General features: G+C 64.0%; 1 protein-coding gene across 1 annotated transcript; it reads left to right on the top strand.

Annotated features, from left to right (window-relative positions):
- Positions 1-4,518: 4,518 nt before the first annotated feature.
- On the top strand, positions 4,519-21,157 carry MED24 (mediator complex subunit 24). Its single transcript, XM_050330812.1, has 26 exons — positions 4,519-4,577; positions 4,797-4,933; positions 7,222-7,304; positions 7,818-7,856; positions 9,247-9,320; positions 10,355-10,578; positions 11,096-11,207; positions 11,685-11,835; positions 12,033-12,146; positions 12,387-12,434; positions 12,628-12,710; positions 13,041-13,127; positions 13,398-13,509; positions 14,059-14,201; positions 14,822-14,859; positions 15,475-15,557; positions 16,751-16,929; positions 17,010-17,109; positions 17,213-17,388; positions 17,536-17,800; positions 17,964-18,145; positions 18,404-18,497; positions 18,817-18,916; positions 20,334-20,411; positions 20,520-20,668; positions 20,819-21,157. The coding sequence occupies exons 2-26, from the start codon at positions 4,804-4,806 to the stop codon at positions 20,933-20,935; spliced, it is 2,961 nt and encodes a 986-aa protein (XP_050186769.1). The 5' UTR covers positions 4,519-4,577; positions 4,797-4,803; the 3' UTR covers positions 20,936-21,157.
- Positions 21,158-21,830: the final 673 nt, after the last annotated feature.

Here is a 21,830-nt window from a genome sequence, read left to right as displayed (position 1 = left end):
GGCGCGGAGCGGCGGTGCGGGGCGCGGAGCGGAGCGGGGCGCAGCGGCGGCGGCGGCGGCGGACGAACGGCGCTGGCTCCTCCCTCCCCCGGCCCCGCCGCCCGCCCGCTCCGCTCCGCCGCGGCCGCAGCCCCCTCCGCCGGCCGCAGCCGCTCCCTGCACCCGCCGCGCCCGGCCCCGCGTGGGGACCCACGGGGGAGCGGAGGGGACCGCGGGGGAGTGGCGTGTGCCCCCCCCCGGGATGGGGTGCGCGGGGCACGGGGATCACGGGGTGGGGACGGTGCCAGTGGCCGGGTGCGTGATGGGAGCCCTGGCGGTGCCCGCGGGGATGTGGTGACAGTGACAACGGGGACGGAGCACAAGGGTGGGGGGCAGTCCACAGAGAGGGGCTGGGAGCTGTGCCCACGGGGGTTGGGGATGGCACCCACGGGGAGCTGGGGACGGTGCCCGCAGGGCCCCGGGGGTGGTGCCCGTGGTGGGGTGAAGGTGGTGACCACAGGAGTTTGGGACGGTGCCCACGGGGATGTCGTGACAGTGACAACGGGGAGGGGGGATGGTGACCACAGGGTGGGGGGCTGTACCCAAGGGGGGGCCGAGGACGGTGCCCACGGAGGCCCAGGATGATGCCCGTGGCGGGGTGGGGGTGGTGTCCACAGGGACTGGGGACAGCACCCACGGGAATGCTGTGACAGTGACAACGGGGTGCACACGGGGGATGGGGACAGCACCCACAGGGAGTTGGGGACAGCACTCACGGGGATGTTGTGACAATGACAATGGGGACTGGGGACACTGCCCGCAGGGTTTGGGGACAGCACCCGAGGGAGTTGGGGACGGTGCCCACGGAGGGTGGCGGTGGGGTGGAGATGATGCTCATGCGGAGCTGGGACGGTGCCCACGGTGGGTGGGGACGGTGCCCACTGGGCAGGGGGCAGCTCCTCACCCCGGGGTGCCCAGACCGGCCCCGCGGGACTGCACACACCGGATACGGGGGTCCCACTCGGCCCTGCACCGCCCCGGGCAGGATCCGGCCCCACGGGACACTCGCACGTTGGGGGGCCCTGCCCCTGCGCCCCCCGGGGGATGTGTGGGGCTGGGGGGCCGGACCCCCCTGTGGGGCCGCGGCCGGACCCCGCCGTGGGGCCGGCGGTGGCGGCGTGCACTGGGAGCCCGGGGGGGGGTCTCATTGGTGAGGGCGCTGGAGAGGGGTCCCCCAACGGAGCCCCCCGACCTGCCCGTCCCACCCCACCCCCTTCCCAGCAGCCCCTGCTCCCAGCCCCCCCTTTTCCCCCGGACTACACGTCCCGTCATGCCCGGGCTTAAAGCGCCGCTGCCGCCCCCACCAGCCCAACGCCCCGCAGCTCAACTCTGGGACCCCCGGGCGTTCGGCTTGGCCGCCCCCCACCCCAAACCCCGTGAGTACCCCCCTCCCTGGGCTGCACAGGCGGTGCTGTGGCACCCCGGGAACAAGGGGGATGGGGGCCCCTGGGGATGAAGGATTCCAGGAGCGTGGGGGTCCCCAGGGTGGGGGCCCTAGGGGATGGGGATACTCGGGGTGCACAGGCAGCACCCAGGGGAGGGGGATCCCCTGAGCACAGCGGCTCTCAGGGAACGGTGCTGCTCAGAATGGGGACAACAAGGGGACAATGCCATCTGCGGGACAGTGGTCCCCAGGGACGGTGGTTCCCAGGTAATGGGGGTCCCCAGAAGATGGGGATCCCCAGGGCAGAGTGACACTCTGGGCTGCTGGTGGGTGTCCCCACGGCCCCCCCTGAGCCCCTTGGCCCCCCTGCTGCCCCTGGTCCCCACAGCCCCGTGGTTCCTGTAGCCCTCGTGGGCCCCCTGGTCCCTGTGTCACCCCGGGCCCCCGTCCCCATGTCTGGCAGTCCCAGCGTGGCGGGGGCAGCGGTAGCGTGACGGCCCCCCCGTCCCTCCCCGCCTGTTCCGTACACTTTATCCTCGGCAAACACGGCCCGGCCGCGGCCCCCCGACACTGTCTACCCGCGATAAGGCCGTGGCTGAGCCTGCCTGCCCTGGCCCACAGGGCTCAGCCACCTCAGCACCACGCCGTGTCCCCAGATCCCCCCACCCGTGGCCGTCCAGCACCCCCACCCCCAGGGGGAAACTGAGGCAGGGCTGGGGTTCACCTGCGGAACCCCAGTAGGAGGGACAGGCACCTCTCACACTCATCACCAGCCCCCCATACCACATGAGGTGCCCCCAGGGCCACCTCAGGCCTCTCTGCATCCCCTCAGCAGGGTGGGGACCCCTTGCCCTGCAGCAGGCCCTGATCCAGGGGGATCTGGGATGCAGAGGGGCCGTGGTGTTCTCGGGGCGCAGGCGCTCGGCTGGAACACGCTCATTAAAATTCATCCCACTGCTCTGCAGCAGAGACACTAAATATAGCCCTGAGCTGGCAGTGCAGCCCCTCTGGACCCCCAGAATGGGGGTGACACCAGGCACCTGCATCCCCAGCACTGGAGACCCCCACGGGGCAGCACCCACCACCAGCTGGGGGGTCCAGGTGGCCCCACGGGGGTGTGCCCAGGGCTCTGGATCAGATCCTTCACACCCCGCCAAACACCGGCAGCCGGCCATGTGCCCCCCAGCAGGGCCTGGCACTGGGGGGGCCCGCTCCCCCCAGTGACCCCGTGGGAAGGGGAAGCCCCCAGTGCTGGCCCCCGCTCACCCCCTGCCTGCCCCCGGCGCTGGGAACGGCCCCAGCCCCTTCCGGCCCCCCCGGCCCCAGGCCGGAGGCAGCTGTGCCGGGGCGTCCTGCCAAGGCGCCGAGGCCTCGACGCCTTCCCCCCGCCCGGCCGCCCCCGCCGTGCCCCGGGGGGCTTCGACCCCCTGAGCACCCCCACCCCACCAGGGCAGCAGGGGGGTGTCAGGGGTTGGGGGTGCTGTGCAGCAGGGGGGGTGTCAGGGAAGCTCCTCTGGTTCCCCTCCTGACCAGAGACCCCCGTGGTGTCTGTTCCCCCACCAGCTGCGGGGAGTGGGGCCCCCCCACCCCCAGCACAGGAAATCCCTCCTCATGGACAGGGCCCCCCCCAGTGGGACCCCCCCCCACTGCCGGGGCCCCTCGCCGGCTGGGCAGCAGCTCGCCCGCCTAATCCCGGCCCCGGCGCGGGGGGATTTGCTGCGCCCCGGCCCCATGAATGATTAACCGGGGAATTAAGGGGCCGTGGAGCCCCCCCGAGCGGGACTGGGGGGGGCAGTGGGTGACTGGGCTCCCACCCTGGCACCCTGGGGGGCTTCACCCTGCTCCTGGGTGGTGTAGGGCTCCCCTGGGGTGTTCTGGGGGTACTGGGGATGTTGGGGAGCTGGGGGTGTTGTGGGGGTGCTGGAGGTTGTAGGGCATTGTGGGGGTGCTGAGGGTTGTGGGGTGTTGGGGCCTGGGGGTGCTGGTGGGCTGCTGGGGGCATTCTGGGGGTACTGGGGGTGGTGGGATCCTGGGGAGGATGGGGGGATGGGGGTTCCAGGGGGCTACCTCCCGCCCCCCGGCCCCGCTCCCCATCCTCCCGTTGCCATGGCGACGGCTGGCACCGTCCCTGGGGATATTTTTAGCTGCTGGTGCTGCGGGGAAGGGGTGGGTGGGCAGCCCAAGCCCATGGCTGTGACACGTGTGTGCACACGCGTGTGTCTGCGGTACATTCCCGTGCACACCTGTGTCTGTGCGTGTGTATCCAGGTGGGTACCTGTGTGGACGTTGCGTGCACCCTGCCCACGCGTGTCACGTGTCTGCACACGGGAGCACACGCGTGTCTGTGTTGCGCACACGTGTGCAGGAACACGCACACTCCCCAAGCATCTACAGACCTGCCTGCCTGGGTGCACACGTGGCCCTGAGCGCACACACGCGTGTGGGAGGGAAGGCAGCTCACACACGCGTGTCTGTGTGCACGCCTGCCCTCCCACACGCGTGTGTGCGTGTTCACCTGTGCATCTGTGCACACACTCACACCTGCACACACCCACAATCCTGTGTGTGTCCACATGCTTGCACACACACACTGTGCTCAGACACCCGTGTTGGCGCCCATGGGCCTTTGCACACTCATCCATTTGCACGCTCATCCGGTTACACCCCGATTTGCACCCCCTTGTTTGCCAGTCCCGGGTTTGCACGCTCACTCCTGTGTTTGCACCACCCCCACGTTTGCACAGCCGTCCCCCCGTTTTCACACCCACACCCCCGTGTTTGGCCCCTCCCAGTTTGCACGCCCACCCTCCCATTTTCTCACACACCCCCGCTGCCTGCACACTCACTCAATCACCCCCCCTTTTCACGCTCACCCCGTTTGCACAACCCAGTTTTTCCCACTCGAACCCTGTTCCACCCACCCTGTTTTCACACCCGCCGTGTCTGCACACCCCACCCGTGTTTGCACACTCACCCCCGCTATTTCCACCCCCGATCCCCCACCAAAACCCACCCCAGCCCTTCCCGAACTACAACTCCCATCACCCCCCGTGCCCCCCGCGCCCCGCCGCTCAATCAGCGCGCGGCTTGTTGGCAGGTGCCGCCATGGCGGTGCCCAGGCGCTGAGGGAGGCGCTCGGCGGCGCCGGGACACGGTGAGGGCCGGGGGGGGAGCGGCGGGACCCGCGGGCACCGGGGCGGCTCCGAGCGCCCTCGAGCACCCCTCGGCCCCGCGGAGCGGGCGGGCTCCTCAACCGAGCCCCCCCCGGGGCCGCTGGGCCGCGCTCCCCGCCGGCCCCGCTGCCCCTCTGGCCCGCTCTGCCCTTCCCGGGGGTGGGTCGGGGTTCCGTCTCCCCTGAGCTCTCCGTCCGCAGGGTGACCATGAAGGTGGTGAACCTGAAGCAGGCCATCCTGCAGGCCTGGAAGGAGCGATGGAGCGACTACCAGTGGGCCATAAACATGAAGCGGTTCTTCCCCCGCGGAGCCACCTGGGACATCCTCAACCTGGCAGGTCCGGAGGGGACCGGGGGGGCTTCTCCCTCCTCGCTGGGCACGCAGGGGTGTTCTGGGGGTGGGGTTTGGGGTGTCACGCCCCTGTGTTCCCCTCTGGGCTGCAGACGAGGGTATTTTGGAGGTCCCTGTTGCATTTTGGGCCCTTCCATCCCCTTCCTACACAACTTTTCACGCCAGAATGCCCTTTCCCAACCCCTTTACCCCATTCCTGAGTGTTCCCCCACCCCTCTGGATCCATTCTAGGGTCATTCCCCCTGTGAGGGTTCAGGAGTCCACACAGCCTGCCTTTTGGGACTGAGTTGTGCCAGGAGGGGATTAGATTGGATATTAGGGGAGATTTCTTCGTGGAGAAGGTGGTCAGGCTTTGGAACAGGCTGTGGTGGAGTCACCATCCCTGGAAGGGTTCAACAAAGTCTGGATGTGGCACTTGGGGGCATGGATTAGTGGTGCCATGGCAGTGCTGGGTTAGAGGTTGGACTGGGTGATGCTGGAGGTCTTTCCAGCCTCAGTGATTCCCTGATTCCCTGGTTCTTTCCCTGCACAGGAGGAACCAGGTGCTGCTCCAGAGGCCGCTTCCCACCCTGGCTGAGGGGGGGCGTTCCTTTCCCAGCCCAATTCAAGGGCATTTCACACAAATCCTGCCAAAGGCTGGGACCTTTGGTTTAAAGATTTGCCAGGCTCTCCTGCTAATTATAGAAACTTAGTGCTGGGATTTTCCCTGTGCAGCACGTCCCTGGATAAATAAACAGAGCCAGGGATCGCTGCTCTGGTGGGTTTAAAGGGAACCAGCCCCGCAGAGGCAGCAGCTCTCATGCCTCCCAAGGGGGGGAAACTTTCCCCAGTGGATATTTTTCCCCTTTCTCTGCTCTCCCAGTGAATTTTCCAGCAGTGTTTGGGTTTTGTCACGCCCCGAGCTGCTCTGACCAGGTTTGTCCCCTCTGATGTGGGGCTGGAGGGGCTGAGCAGGAGCTGTGGCTGTGGGGAGATGGGTTTGCTTCGGATGGGTGTGCTGGGTGTGGGGGTGGTTGGCTGGAGGGCCATTCCTGCTGCTGCCCAGTTTGTCCCCAGGGCTCCCTGGTGCCTGTTCCCACCCCGGTGGCACCGGCTCCTGCTCTGCTGGCAGCGAGGCCTGTGGGGTGCGTGGTGTGGGCTCATCTGTGTGTCCCCATAAACGGGGCCAGAGATGGTAATTCCCTGTGATTTCTTTAGGAACAGGTTTCTCCTGGCCTGGGGAAGGCTCAGCAGCCGGGGTGTTGTTGGGGGCAGCCCACGTGCCAGGAGGGGAAGGAACCACGTCCCCTTTTCCTTTCGGGAGCCCCAAAGGCCAACCCCGACTCGGAGCACATGGGGGAGAGCCCATTCCCGAGGCCCCCCATGGCTGGAACAGCAGCTCCCTTCCTCGCCACAGCCCTTCCCTGAGCTCGTGCCTTTCAGCTTTGGAAGCACAAAGGAGGGGAAGCTGGCACAGGCTGCCAGGCTCACGGCGGGGCCGCAGATCGCTGCTGACGCGTCTGCAGCGGGGAGCAGCATGTGGCTGGCTCGTGGTGGCACGCTGGGCTGGGGAGGGGACGGCTGCCACCACCTTCTGTCCTCATCCCAGCCGCTCTTGGCCCAGGTCTGAGCCTTGGAGCCAGACCCAGGGAGTCTCCTGCTCCCGCGCTCGGGATCCGCCGGCGGCTCCTCCCCGGCTTTGGGGCGACAACTTCCCACCCGGCTGCTGCTCCCCCTTGTACATCTGGGTGCTCTGATCTACTTGCAGCCCGAGCCACAGCCCGGGGCCTGCTCGGGGAGGTGCTTCCTGCGCTCTGCCATGGCTCAAATGGGCAATTAAAGGCTTGGCTGAGCAGATGGGACGGGCAGAGCCCCTCAGGCCACCGAGGGCCAGACGGGCAGGGCTGGGCCCAGCACAGGGGATGGGCAGCCCCGAGCTCAGCCCCGGGTGCCTGGGCAAAAGCCACTCGGTGGAGGCTGCGGGGCAGGAGGTGGGAGGGAGGGAAGTGTGTTTGGAGAGCAGCAGGCGCAGTTTCGGGGCCGGAGTGCCCGGGGAGAGCTGAGTTATCAGGAGGCTGCGTGTACTGCCTGAATTATTCACTGGCTTGTGCCATGAGGGGTTAGAAAGTTGTGGGATTCAGTGAAATTTGGGGAAAAGCAGTGTGGAGTTGCTGTGGTTGGCGCAGTTGGGCTTTGCCAGCTTCACTCTGGGGTGAGGGCAGGGCAGTGTGTCAGTGTGTACCCGTGTCCCCACGTGCTGACCTGGGACCCCCCGGCCCCTCTCTTTCCTTGCAGAGGCTCTCCTGGAACAGGCCATGATCGGGCCATCCCCAAACCCACTCATCTTGTCCTACCTGAAATATGCCATCAGCTCCCAGGTAAGGACCTGCTGGCACTGCTGGGGGGCATCTCCCTGCCGCAATGAGGTTGGCAAAGAAACTGGGGTGCTGGTGGTGGGCAGACACCCCAAATCCCCCATCTGAGCCTGTCCTGGGCTGGGCAGACACCCCAAGTCCCCCATCTGAGTCTCTCCAGGGTTGGGGCAGGTGGTGGAGGACTCAACACGTGCCCCAGGCAGGGATGTTTCCATAAATAGCCTCTGCCATCGCCCGGGGTGGGAATTCTGCCCCCCGAGAGCCTCCGCGCTCGCCGTGAGCTCCGCGCTTCCACATCCCGGCGTTTTAACATCGCCTAAAGTTTGTGTGAAACACATCAGCGATCACCTAAAAATGTCTGTTTGGATTTGTGCCGGGTCAGCGCCCCGGCCCCGGCCCCGTCTGCGGTGACAGGCAGCGGGGCCGTGCCCTGACCTTGCCGTTCCTCGGCAACGAGCGCGGCGCTGGCACGGCCCCCGTGTGACACCGCGCTTGTTTTGGCTTTGTGTGTTGTAGATGGTGTCCTATTCCACGGTGCTGACGGCCATCAGCAAGGTACGGCTCGGGCAGGTGCTCCCCGAGGTTTCGCTCTCTACCCACAACCCACGAATCCCTTTCCCTGCCCACAGCTCCCACCAAATATAGGTCAAGTGGAAGGCGACGTCCTGGGCTGAGTCAGCAGTGGGCAGCCAGCACGGATTAGCACCCGAGCCCTTCCTGTCCCTGCTGGGGATGGGCTGCTGCGGGTCCTGCGGGGTTTTGGGGGTGTGAGCGCCTCGTCCCTCTGCCCTGGGGGCCTGGCAGGCTCCTGCTCTGTGTGTAACCCCAGCCTGGCCACCGGAAACCACATCCCGCCGCAGCCAGCGGCTCTGGCAGCACCGTGGGGATCGGAGCCGACCGTGGAGGAGCTGCCAGTGCCAGGGCCACGCGGCTGCAGCCACAGGCCACGCTCGGCTGTGCCTTCCCATGGGTGTTCAGTGTCCCCATGCTGCTTCCATGGGGATAAGCCCTCCATGGCTGCCTCTGCATGCTTTTGGGAAGCCCCTCACAGATTGTGTCAGACTCCCCACTCCCTGCCTTGTTGGGGTCACCTCAGGCCCCCCCCCTCCCCCCTGCCTTGTCAGGGTCACTTCTGATCTGAATGAAAAACAATCTGAGGGAGAATAATTTCTCTCCCCCCGCCTTGTTGTTGTTATGGGGATGAGAGGAGAGCAGCGCTGGCAGCCAGGGTTGTTTTGGGGGGCCCCAGGCTGAGCTCGGAGCTGTGCCATGGAGCCCTGGCGATGTGGGGACACGTCCAGCGGGCTCAGCACCGATCTGGCGGGATGGGTGCAATCCCGGGGTGGGGTAGAGCTGAGCCCACCCACAGCTCTGCTCCAAAGGGCTGTGGGCTCGTCGCTGTTCCCCCGGTCCCGCATCACTGCCTGTTTGGAGGGCGGGCACAGCGCTGACCTTGAGAGCAGAGCCTTCCTCCTTCAGCTCAGCGTGGGCCCAGCGCAGAGCTGCGGGCAAGCTCCGGCCCGGCGGGGCTCCCCATCTGCTCCGGGAGGAGGGGGGGACTGCGCTTCTGCCGCCCCCCGCCCCCCAGCCCCGCGGCCAGCCGGGCTGTTGGCGCTGCCAGCCCTGCCGGGCCGGGGGTGGGCAGGGGGCTGGCGCCCGGCCACCACCGCAGCGTCAGGGCAGCACAGCCCCGGCCCGAGGCTGCGGAGAAAGCCTGGCCCCGGCCAAGCCCGGCCCCGGCCTCGCTACCCTGGGAGGGCACGACCTGGCCGACAGACAACCCTGACCTACTTCTCATTCAAGTGGCTTCTGGGTGGTTGCCAGGGCGGGTGTCCTGCGGCCGCAGCGCCCGGCCCGGCCCTGGAGGGAGGGCTTGAGGGTGTTTTGGGAGCTGCCGGAGCTGGGCAGCCCCCATCTGAAATCCCTCCGTGTTCCCCTGCTCTAGTTTGATGATTTCTCCCGGGATCTGTGTGTCCAGTCGCTGCTGGAGATCATGGACATGTTCTGTGACCGCCTCAGGTATGATGGGACTGTTCCAGTGCTGCCACCTCAATCCTGGCTGTGCCACGGGCAGCACTGGGAGCTGGTGGGGCCTGGCTGATCCCGGGATACTCACCCTGGCAGTTGAGGGCAGATTCCCCCTCCAGCTCCCATTCCCGGGTTGCTGCAGCATGAGGAGAGCAGAGGGAATCCAAACCCCACCAGCTTCATGGGAAGCTGTGGGAAACCCCCGCCCCTACTCTGGGATAAACCTGACTGTGGTATTCCTGCCCCGCTCAGGTAGGTGGGGTGGGTGTAAGCCCCATCACCCGAGGGTCTCTGTCCCCTTGCAGTGTTTCCTTTCCCTCTGCAGCTTCCCAGGCCCTGGCTGCATGTCCGTGTCTGGTCCTGCCTGCGCTGCCCCAGGCGCTACCTTGTTTTGCTTCATGCTCTTCCGCTGGTGTTGCAGGACCCAGGGGAGTCCAGACAATTCAGGCCACAAAAACTTTTTTAGAAAGCTCAGAAATCTTCCTGTTAACCCCTGACAGCCTCTTCTGGGAGGCCAGAGGGACAGAAGGAGGAGGAAGGCTGAAGGTAGCAGCTCTTCAATGAAATGAAATGAAGCAGCAGCAATGAATATGCATCAGTGGCAGATGTTGACAAGGAGCTGTCGCTGGCCAACTGCAGAGCCGGCCCTTAATCCGCTCCTGCCTGCTCTGATCCTCTGCTTAATTTGATCAAAACTTCTGGCCCCGATGATTTGTGCATCAGGAGGGGAAAGCGTTCACCTCTCGCAGAGCACTGATCGATGCTGAGCCTCTCTTAGCAAGATAATTTGATTAGAAGCTTGGAAAGTTTCCCTGTAGTGGAGTTGGCCAGCGAGGAGGCTGCACCGGGTGGGGGTGGGGGTGTTCCTTCCCCCCGGCACAGCGGGAATGCTGGTGGGACGAGCAGGTTGGGATCTGCAGCAAAGGAGCTGGATGGGAGTGCAGGACCTGGGTTTGGGTTCCCCAGCCTGCCCCTTGTCCGTGCCTCAGTTTCCTGAGCACATTCCCATTTTCCTCCCCTTCCAGCTGCCACGGGAAGGCCGAGGAGTGCATCAGCCTGTGCCGGGCGCTGCTGAGTGCCCTCACCTGGCTCCTGCGCTGCGCCGCCTTCTACGCCGAGAAGGTGAAGGAGCCCCTGGAGCAGGCAGCAGCTGAGAACCAGCTGAAGATGTGCCTGGAGCGGCTGGAGAAGGTGCTCAGCAGCACCAAGAACCGCGCCCTGATCCACATCGCCAAGCTGGAGGAGACGTGTACGTCCCTGCCCCTGCGGAGGTGGCACTGCCACCTCTCCCTTCCCCCTGCCCGGCTCCTGCCGCATTGTCCCTGCGGCTCCAAGCCTATCCATCTTCCAGCCCTGTTGCTGTAACCGTCTCTCCTCCCTGGCTCCGTGCCACCCTCTGCCCCCTCCCCTCCGTGCTGCCCTTGGAAGAGGAGCAGAATTAATGTGGAGGCTGCGTGAGCTGTTCCTGGGCGCGTGGCGAGCCCTGTGCTCTGCCAGCCTGGCACAGCCCTGCGCCTTCGGCTGTGCCCACATCTTGCCAGGAGGCTGTGCCAGGCCAGACCTGAGGCAGGAGCTGCTGGGGGCACACAGACCCTTGGTTTGGGCTCGCAGACCCTCAATTTGGGCACACAGACTTTTTTTGTTTGGGCTCGTGGCTCCAGCAGGGACCCCCAGCCTCTGCAGCCCCTCTGTGCTGCCGTGGGCCTTGGAACCAGCCTGCCCAGCTTTCCCTGTCCCCCCACTGAATCCCTGCCCTGCCTCCCCAGCCTCCTGGAGCACTGTGGAGCAGTCCCTCGTCAAGCTGGGGGAGAACCTGAACAACCTTGGCACGTCCCCGCTGCGGAGCCAGGCTGATGACTGTGTGTCCCTCATCAAGAGGTGGCTGTGTGCTGCTGCTTCATGGGTTTGGGGGTCCAAATGGGTCTGAGCCCCACTCTGGGTGCCCTAAACTCCTTGCTCTGAGGGCTGAGAGCCTCCTGTCTCTCCATGCTGGCTCCCTGCTTCCCTGTCCCTTCCCAGCTTGGGGCTGGGGCTGACCAGAGGGGAGGGGCCAGGGCAAGTGGTGACCCAGGAGTTGCTCCTCTGGTGACCTGGGGCTCTTTACCATTCCTCAGCTGCTCTGGTCACACCAGAGCTGCCATTCCTGCTCCGTATCACCCTGGAACTGCTCCCAGGTCCCAGGGTCTTGGCTGTGCCTTGGAGATTCCAGGCACAGGTGCTCCAGGCCATCCTGCCCTGGGGAGACACAGGGCAGCAAAGGTCAGGGGCTTGGCCAGGGAATGAGAGTGGGACAGGAGGAGCAGGAATCTCTCCCTGCAGGGCCCTGGTGACCCTGAGCTGTCACCTCCCACCCAGCATCCCCACCATGCTCTCGGTGCACTCGGAGCAGCTGAACAAGACTGGGTTCCCCACCGTGCATGCCGTGGTGCTGCTGGAGGGGACCATGAACCTCACGGGAGAGACCCAGCCGCTGGTGGAGCAGCTCATGATGGTGAAGAGGATGCAGGTACAGAAGTGACAGCGTGTCCTCCTGCTCAGGTGGCCTGGGGCCACAACCAGGGCTCCGTGCTGAGCCTGCCTGCGCTGATCCTGCTCCGAGGGAGCAGCGGGAGGCCATCAGCACCATCTCAGGGGCTCAGGGGGGTGGAGGATGTGCTTTGCTGCCAGCCCAGCACTGAGAGGGTCTGTGTGTGTGCCCTGCAGCGAATCCCCTCCCCGCTCTTCGTGCTGGAGATCTGGAAGGCCTGTTTTGTGGGCCTCATCGAGTGCCCCGAGGGCACGGAGGAGCTCAAGTGGACAGCCTTCACCTTCCTGAAGGTAGGGGCCATCCCAGCACTGCTCCCAGCCCTGTGCCTGTCACTGCCCTTTCCCTGCACGCCCGGCTGAGCCCTGAGCTCTGCCAGAGCAATTAGTCCTTCCCCCCTGCAGAAATGCTCCTGTCCCTGGGCTGGGAGAGCAGCTGTGTGCAGCTGTGTCAGTCTGGGCTGGTGCTGCTGGGGAGTCCCGGCTGTGGAGAGGGGTCTGCCCCAGTGTCACACCATGCCCTGTGTCTTTCAGATGCCCCAAGTCCTGGTTAAGCTCAAGAAGTATCCCCAAGGGGACAAGGTGAGTCTGGAAGGCCATCCATGGGGGCTGTGTGTCACCATGTGTGAGCTGTGTCGTGCTGGTGCCTGGCCAGAGCTCTGTGGGGAAATGGTCCGTGTCCCAAGAACCTTCCCTAACGGAGCAGGCAGTGGACAGGGGAGTGGGGGTGTGTTGGGAGCACGCTGGGCTGAGTGCTGGGCTTTGTGCTCGGCAGGATTTCACTGAGGACGTGAACTGTGCCTTCGAGTTCCTGCTCAAGCTGACCCCTCTGCTCGACAAAGCCGACCAGCGCTGCAAGTGAGTGCTCGCCGTGGCCAGGGCTCGCACGTGGCCACGTGCCACGACCACCCTGTCCTCAGTGCAGGATCCTGGCAAGGCTGGTTTAGTTTCTGATGCAGTTCCTCCTTCCTGAGGGCCTGGCCCTGCCACATGAGCAAGGCAGCAAGTGTGTGACAGCTGAGTGTGGGTGATGCTGTGTGACACCTGGAACTGCCCTGGGCCCTGCAGCATCCTCAGCGGGGTGGGAGCGGGCCCAGGAGGGCAGCTTGGGACTCCCCCTGCCCTGTGGCACTGCCTGGGGTGACAGGAATGCTGTCCCTCAGGCTAAGGCTCTGCTCTCTCTTCCAGCTGCAACTGCATAAGCCTGCTCCTGCAGGAGTGCAGCAAGCAGGGGCTGCTCTCCGAGGCCAACAAGACCAACCTGATCGACAAACGGTACAGCCCCTCCAAAGTCTGGATAACCCCCAAAAGTGGAGTGGTGTTTTGGGGGGACGTGAGGGAGGAGCTTCTGTGGCTGGGGCACAACAGCCTAGGGGGATGGGGCATTGCTTTGGGTGACAGGTTGGGTACAGGTAGTCTGTCCCCTCAGAGTGGCAGCTGGTGGTGGCCTGAGGCGGTGGCTTTCCCTTGGGGGTGCCAGTGGGTGGGAGGAGGAAGGCAGGGTGATGGATTCCTGCTCACTGGCCCTTCTTTGGGGTCCCCCAGGACAGCGGACAAGGAAAACTCTCCGTGCTTGAAATCCGCCGAGAATGCCAACATCCAGCCGAACCCAGGGCTCATCCTGCGGGCTGAGCCCACTGTCACCAACATCCTGAAGGTGAGTCCTCTCCTGCAGCCGTGCTGGGCAGGCTGGGCTGGGCCCCAGAGCCCCTTCCCAGCAGCACCAGTTTCACCAGGCAGCCGGGGTGGCTGGGAGGTGCCTGATCTCCCCCTGAGCAGAGGAATCACTCCCAGCTTTGCTGCTCTGCCATGGATCCCAGGAGCTCCCCTCCTCCCTCTTGGGAGGCTGGAGGAGCTGTCAGGTGGCATGTCATCAGTGCCAGCAGCCTGAGCCCAGCCAACTCTGCCCATCCTGCTCAGCCACTCCCCGCGTGCATCTCCCCCGGTCCCCGGGGACTCCCTGTGTCCCCGTGTCACTCTGATTGTTTTGCTGCTCCTCAGTGACAGGAGATGTTTTTGTACCAGTACCAAGGGCACAGAGGGCTCCATCCCACCTCCCCCAAACCCTTTGTGTCCCTGCTCCCCAAGGCCTCAGGGACAGCTCTGGCAGCTGATCAACTCTGTACCCCATAAGCCGGAGTTTTACTGCTGCTCTGTAGCACGTGTTCCCTGTGACTTCTCTTTCCCCTTACTGTTTTGGTTGTAGACCATGGATGCAGATCACTCCAAGTCCCCCGAGGGCTTGCTGGGGGTCCTGGGTCACATGCTGTCTGGGAAGAGCCTGGACTTGCTGCTGGCAGCAGCAGCAGCCACGGGCAAGCTGAAATCCTTCGCTCGGAAGTTCGTCAAGTGAGTGTCCACCTGGATGGCACCATCCCTTGTGCCCACGGGGCAGTGGGCAGCCCCCCAAGCTGCCCCCCACACAGGGCTGGATGTGCCTCTGGCCCAGTGGAGCACTGGGAGGGCTGGAGTCGTGGGGAGGCTGCACCCCTCAGCACCCCATCTCGCCTCTGCATGAATAGGGCAGAGGATCAGTGCAGGGCTGTGTGTCCCTTCTGTCCTCAGACACCCGTGTCCTGGACACAGCACACACACAGCACACGTGGGGCTGTGTGACGGGCTCCCCCCAGGGCTCAGGCCACACCAGCCCCCATGGGTGCACAGGGGAGCTCTTTGGGGGTCCGTGCTCTGAAACCCCCACACAGCTGGCAGGGCTGGCTCTGGGGAGGGCCCGTGGGTGTGGGGATAAGCAGCGTGGCCGGACCTGTTCGGCTGCAGGGAGTGGTGATGGGGAGGAGGTGGTTTGTCCCTGTGGGGTTGGAGGGTGTCTGTGGAGCTGGGCCCGGCTTCTCCTGCCCCTCTGTGCTGGGATGGGATGCAGGGAGGGGTCTGCAGCCCCTGCTTGTCTCGGGGGTAGGAATTGGCCTATTGGAGTGATAACGCTTCGCTGGCACTCTCTGCCCCTGCAGGCTGAACGAATTCACCAAGCAAATCACCGGAGAAATCTGTAAGTGCGTGTGCGCCCGTGCGTGGGGGGATCTGAGCCGGGGCTCCCCCTTGCCACGTGCTGGGATGCTCTGGGGCCTGGCTGGATTAAACTGGGACTGGCTGTGGGGCCAGAGCGAACTGAGCTGGGGGTGCTGGTGGGGAGGGGGCACAGGGGCACGTGGCCATGTGCCAGCGGGGGTCTGGGCTCCTGGGCACCTGCTGCTCTCATGTGTGTCCATCCCAAATGTTGGTGTTCCCTGCTTGCAGGGGAAGGGCTCCCTCTCCCCAGCCGAGCCTGGGGGCCCCTTGGCTCCCTCCCTGGAAGGGGTGATGTGTCAGCACAGCCCAGATAAGGACTCTGACTCCGTGTGCGTGTGATGAAACTTGTGGAGTGCTCTGACCTTCCATGGCAAGGGGGTGGCCCAGAGGAGCCCAGAGCTGCTTTGGGGGCTCGAGCAGAGGCAGACAGGGTGGGGGGAGGCACTTGGCATGTCCCCTCATTCACACACAAGCACTGGGGGGGGTTACAAAAGCTGCCTTGGGGGGAGCAGGTCCTGACCCCTGCACTCGTGGTTGGCCTTTCTTCTTGTGCTGAGGCTGGAGAGCCCCAAGGTCTTTGTTTCTCCTCCCTCAGCCAAGAGCGGCTCAGTGCGAGCCCTGCTCTTCGACATCTCCTTCCTCATGCTGTGCCATGTGGCCCAGACCTACGGCTCGGAGGTAAGGATCCTCTGAGGGGCTGGATCCTGCAGGGGGAAGGATGGGGCTGGATCCTCCGAGGGGATGGATGGGGCTGGATGGGGCTGGATCCTCTGAGGGGCTCTGGGCAGCGCAGCCCCCTCACTGCTGCAGCCTGCCAGCCTCCTCTAGTGGCCAGCCTGCCACTGTCCCTGCTGTCCCCGCTGTCCCTGCAGCCACCACACTGCCTGGGGCACAGCACCCAGTGCCTGTCACCTGGAAATCTGTCCCTGGGTGCCAGGTGGTGGAGGAGGACTGGGTGTTGCCTCTCTGGGGACTTGGATTGTGCTTCATTTGCAGACAGTGGGATCAGTGGGATTGCTGCTTCCGCAGTTTCTCCAGGCTGGCTCTGAGCTCACTGGGCTTTCCCCAGTGTTACCCCTCCAGTTTGACCCTGTTTGGCTGGGAGGGGGGTTCACACAGCCAGGCACTGTCAGTCCTCCCCCATCCGAGGAGGAACTCGCAGCCCCGCTTGGGAAACGGCACTTTGGTTGCATGAAAATTTTTCAAGTTTCAACATCTGTGTGTGTTGGGAGCAGAAACGATACTGAAACACTGGGAATGTGGAGAGGGGGAGAGAGGGGCCCTGCCCAGCCGGCCCTGGAGAGCAGGGAGGGGGCTCCTGGCGGGGGGGGACGTGCCTGGGGCTGTCCGATGAGGTCTCATCCCCTGTCCCAGCCTGGTGACTTTCCTGCCCAGCTGCTGCTGAACAGATGTGCAAAACTTTTTTTGGACAAAAATAGCATCCCCTGGGTGACACAGGCTGAGAGGAGGAAGTGACATGTGGGATTCCCAGCTCGTGGCCCCCCCAAGGCCCTCCCAGCTGGGCTGTGTGACCCTTGCACTGGGGACCCTGAGCACAGCTCGTTGGAGTGGGGGACACGGGACCCTTTGGGGCAGGACACGGTGACCCCAGGGCTGGTCCTGGCCTGGCACCTCTGCTCCTCTGAGCTGGGCCTTGGTCTGCTGGGGAGCCCTCTGGTAATGGGAGAAACCACAGGCCACAGACAGGAAACCAGTGCTTTACTGGGAGCTGACCAGTGCCCCTTTCTCCCTCCAGGCCACAGGGCGGCGCTGTTTCCCCGGCCATGAGCATCCCGGGGTGGGGGTCTCCCCGGGTGGGGTCCCCAGCAGGGTCCCTGTGGGATGCAGACCCCATACCGGTTTTGTTCCAGGTGATCCTGTCGGATTCGAACCCTCCAGGCGAGGTGCCCTTCTTCGAGACCTGGATGCTGACCTGCATGCCCGAGGAGGGGAAGATCCTGAACCCCGACCACCCCTGCTTCCGCCCGGATTCCACCAAGGTGGAGTCCCTGGTCGCCCTCCTCAACAACTCCTCCGAGATGAAGCTGGTGTAAGAGCCCACCCGTGAGCCCCCCCCCAGCTTCCCTGGCCCTGTGGCTGTGCCTTAACGCCCCACCCCTTCCCTGACAGGCAGATGAAGTGGCACGAGGTGTGTCTGAGCATCTCAGCTGCCATCCTGGAGATCCTCAACGCCTGGGAGAACGGTGTCCTCACCTTTGAGTCCATCCAGGTGGGGCTGGTGGGGGGCAGAGTGGGGCTCTGCTGTGTCCTGAGGAGGGGCCAGGGGTCGAGATGCTGTCTGTGCTCATCCTCTGCTCCGTCTCCCCTCCTAGAAAATCACGGACAACATCAAGGGGAAGGTGTGCAGCATGGCAGTGTGTGCCGTGGCCTGGCTGGTGGCCCACGTCCGCATGCTGGGCCTGGACGAGCGGGAGAAGTCCCTGCAGATGATCCGTCAGCTCGCGACCCCCCTGTACGGGGAGAACACGCTGCAGTTCTACAACGAGCGGTGAGCTCGGGCACAGCCCATGCCTGCCCTGCTCCTGCCTCCCAGGGCCGTGAGATTCCCTGCCCTGCTCCTGCCTCCCAGGGCCGTGAGATTCCCTGCCCTGCTCCCCCTTCCCAACTCCCTCCTGATCCCGTCTCTCCTCTGCAGCGTGGTGATCATGAGCTCCATCCTGGAGCACATGTGCGCCGACGTCCTGCAGCAAACGGCCACGCAGATCAAGTTCCCTTCCACGGGCATGGACACCATTCCCTACTGGAATCTCCTGCCCCCCAAGAAGCCCATCAAGGAGGTGCTGACCGGCGTGTTCACCAAGGTGCTGGAGAAGGGCTGGGTCGACAGCCGCTCCATCCACATCTTCGACACCCTGCTGCACATGGGGGGGGTCTACTGGTTCTGCAACAACCTGGTCAAGGTATGGGGGGGCAGGAGGGACCCCCAGTGCCACGGTGGGAGCGATGGGTCTGGTCTGTGCTCCCAGAGTCCTCTGTGTCCCTGGGCTGGCTGCTGGGCACTGGAGGGGAGGGGACAGGCCCACCCCTGCCTGTGCCCCCTCCTCCCTGCCCTGCTCCCTGCAGGAGCTGCTGAAGGAGACGCGGAAGGAGCACACCCTGCGGGCCGTGGAGCTGCTCTATGCCATCTTCTGCCTGGACATGCAGCAGCTGACGCTGACGCTGCTGGGCCACATCCTGCCCAACCTGCTGACGGACTCCTCCAAGTGGCACACCCTCATGGACCCCCCCGGGAAGGCCCTGGCCAAGTAAGACCCCAGACCCACGGGAGACTGTGTCCCTGGGGGAACCTGGCTGGAGAGGTGGGGAGATGGTCTGTGCTGGGATGGAGGTCCCAGACACCCAAATTCCTCCCTGGCCCCGACCCAGTGCTGACAGTTTCCACTCTGGGTCCCATTCCCTGCTGTCCCCCTCCGAAGAGGGACCTGCTGTGTCCCATCCCTGGGCTCACACCTCATCCTCAGGTGGGCTGGCAGCACCTGGCTGTGTCCCTGCTCTGTCCCCAGGCTCTCTGTGTGGTGTGCCCTGAGCTCCTACTCCTCCCACAACAAGGGCCAGGCCTCGGCCCGGCAGAAGAAGCGGCACCGAGAGGACATTGAGGTGTGTCTGGTGTGGAGCAGGGGTTGGATGGGGGCTCTTCGTGCCCAAAAGCAGCAGTGTCTGGGCGAGGGAAGGGTGGCAAGAGAGACCAGGCTCCCTGCCCAGCTTCTCTGGGCTCTCTGAGGTCTTCTGACCTTAAAATCCAGAGTTTTCCATTCTCTTTCCTGGGGAAGGGACCATAATGAGCTGCTCTGGATGTGTCCTGCCCAGTTTGGGATGCTATGGGGGAACAGATATCATAGCTCTGGGCCCAGGGTGGGCCAGAACACCCCCCTCAGCGAGGGGCTGGTGGGGCTGAACCCCTCTTTCTTTCCCCCAGGATTACATCAGCCTGTTCCCGCTGGATGACACGCAGCCCTCCAAGCTCATGCGCCTGCTGAGCTCCAACGAGGAGGATTCCAACATCCTCTCCAGCCCCAGTAAGTGTGGGGAAGGGGTGGAGGTGGCTCCCAGGGGGGCACCATCCTGTCTTGCAGTTCTGCTTGGGTGTGAAAGGGGAATTTGCACAAAAATCCTTCCCTTCCCAAACCGGCTGGGTAAGGATTTAGGCCTCTCAAGTGTTATTTCAGTTATCCTGCAAAAGGGAGAGACCAAACTTTATTTCTGTGATCAGAACAACTTCCAGGGGTGAGGTTACACCTTCTCTCCCTTCTGGTGACCCCCAATCCATCACTCCACACCTGAGGGGCCCAAGGGGGCTTTGAGAGCTGTGTCCCCCCAACCACCCTTACTGGTGAGCTGGAGGTGACATTCCTGATGTCTGAAGCCAAATCCTGACATTCCAGTGCTGTGAACAAGGCTGGGGCAGAGCCTTGGGACACATCCGTGTCCTTGTGGTGTCACAGGTTGCGACAGCTCCGGTGGGACACACAGGGGGATCCAAGTCCTGCCTGGCAGGGGCTGTCACAGCTCCCACATGCATTGTCCACACTCCTGGGCAGTGAGTCAGGACCTTCCCTGCTCATTGTTTCTCCCCTTATCCCAAATGCGCTCTTGAGTTATTAGGTTTTGACACATCCATTGACCTCTGGTTTTGTTGCTGTCGAAATATGGGCTTTTCCCTTTATTTCACTTATCTTTTTATAACTCCTGAGGCAGTCCCACCTCTTCCCAGCGACATTCAGGACTTTTTTGGGCTGTTTTCTGCAGCGATGTGGAAACGCTGCTTCCTGCGGCGGCCACGTAACTCATGTGATTCCATGAGAAAAGTGTGGGAGGGCTTTCTTTTTTTGGTGAGCATCCTCAAGAGCAGCACAAGGTGGGTCCTGCTGATTTGGGCAGGAGCTGAGGACCATGGGGTCTGCACAAGGGCCTTCCCAGGGCATTCCCATCCTGTTGGAGCAGAACTGGCCCAGTTCCTCCTGCAGAAGCGCCCAGTTGGGGTCAGCTCAACCCCCCTGGTCTGTCTCAGGATTTGCTGCTAGATTTGGACGTACCTCAGCTCTGGTAGCTGGACTGCACCCTGACAGTGAGATTGGAGAGCTGCTGTGCAGCTGTTGAACATCTGGCTCTCACACAGGATGTGTAACGTGTGTGTTGCTGCTGTTCCTCTCTCCCCATTGTGACATCCCCTGAGAGCAGCATGGGGATCATCCCCCAGGCTCTGGGCTCCGTGTGGGCTGCCAGGGGGACGTGGCACAGACTGTGCTCTGTTTCTGGGGTGCCCCAGTGGCACAGGCTCAGTTGGGGGACGGGGGGCCCAAACCTCTCCCGCTCCACGGGGTCACTCGTGGCAAAGCCCCTCCTGGACTGGGTCACCCTGAGTGGCCAGAGCTGGCCAGGGTGGGCACACTGGCACAGCCACGAGGCTGTTCCTGACTCTTGTTCTGCCCACAGATCGCTCCATGAGCAGCTCACTCTCTGCTTCCCAGCTCCACACTGTCAGCATGAGGGACCCGCTCAACCGTGTGCTGGGTAAGGCAGGGGCGGGTCTGTGGGGTCACATCCAGCCAGACTGGGGCACCAGTGGGAAATTTGGGCCACCCCCAACCCCCCAGAACTGACCTCTCCCTGTCCCCACAGCAAACCTCTTCCTGCTCATCTCTTCCATCCTGGGGGCCAAGACAGCCGGCACCCACACCCAGTTTGTCCAGTGGTTCATGGAGGAGTGTGTGGAGTGCCTGGAGCAGGGCAGCCGTGGGAGCATCCTCCAGTTCATGCCCTTCACCATGGTGAGCCCTGTGTCTGTGACACCCCTGTCCCTGCTCGGGGGTGTGCTGGGGTTCCTCGGGACAGGGGCACATCTGGGGGTTCCTGCTGCCTGTCTCGCCTGTCTCCATCTCTGGGGACACTCACTGTGCTTCTCCTGTGCCCCTGGGCAGGTTTCAGAGCTGGTGAAGGTGTCCACCATGTCCAGCCCCAAAATCGTGCTGGCCATCACTGACCTCAGCCTGCCCCTGGGGCGCCGCGTTGCTGCCAAGGCCATCGCTGCGCTCTGAGGGGGCACTTCCCTGAGCATCCCGGGCACCTCCCTGCCCACCTGCATGCCTGGGATGGCCTCTGTCACTGCAGCTTGGCCTTGCCCTGCCCAGGGGCTGCTCCCTCAGTGCCCAGAGCCATCCCCGTGCTGTGCTGCCTTGTGAGGGCTTCGAGACTGAGATGCCCCCATGATTTTTTTTTTATTCTATAAATAATTCAATCCTTTTGTAGAACCAGGTTTTGCCTCATCTCTGTCTGGGGCCCTGGGGCTCCCCAAAATCCCTTGTTTCAGGGGGTGATGGGGGAGTTGGTGGCCAAACCCTGTGCTGGGAGGGGAGTTGAATCCCACTCTCCCTGTCCCAAACCCCTGGAGCGTTCTGTGCTGCACTGGGTGGAGCAGGGATGCTTCCCTGCTGTGCTGTCAGCCACAAGCAGGCTCTTGTTGGGAATCCCTCCACGTGAGCCTGAGTTCTTGCTGGAATTCCTCCCCATGAGTGTGAGTTCAGGCCTCAAGCACAGCTCCGGTGGCCGGTGAGTAACCGCGACCTCACCGGCACCGCACCGGCCTCGTGCTGGGACAGGCTCCCCCAGGACTGTCCCCACGCCCCATCATCTGCTCCAGCAGTGAATCCTCCTGGAGTGTCACGAACCCCCAACCCTGAGGGGGTGGCAGGGCTGGGGTGGCTGCACCTCTGCCCCTTCGCTGGTGTTGACTCATGAGAAGGGGAAGCGGGGCCAGCGGGCACCAACCCTTCCCTCTGGGCACTGCAGCTCTGGGACCAGCTGTGCCCCTGCCCCCTCGGCACCAGTGGAGTTCCCAGTTCGTTCCTGGCTGCTCCCGGGTTCTGCTGGATGGAGAGACCCCAATGCACTTGGGGTAGCTGCATGTGCTGGCTGGTCCTTGCCCTTCAGGGA

This window comes from Myiozetetes cayanensis, unplaced genomic scaffold, assembly GCF_022539395.1.
Source record: "Myiozetetes cayanensis isolate MyiCay16 unplaced genomic scaffold, myiCay2020 scf44, whole genome shotgun sequence".
Classification (NCBI taxonomy): domain Eukaryota; kingdom Metazoa; phylum Chordata; class Aves; order Passeriformes; family Tyrannidae; genus Myiozetetes; species Myiozetetes cayanensis.
Note: the sequence above shows the minus strand (reverse complement) of the source record. Positions and strands in the feature narration are given on the sequence as shown.

Coding starts and splice junctions, on each gene's coding strand:
- MED24 (XM_050330812.1), top strand. CDS start 4,804: ATGAAGGTGGTGAACCTGAAGCAGGCCATCCTGCAGGCCTGGAAGGAG. Junction 7,857..9,246: donor TGCTGACGGCCATCAGCAAG/GTACGGCTCGGG, acceptor CCCCTGCTCTAG/TTTGATGATTTCTCCCGGGA. Junction 9,321..10,354: donor ATGTTCTGTGACCGCCTCAG/GTATGATGGGAC, acceptor CTCCCCTTCCAG/CTGCCACGGGAAGGCCGAGG.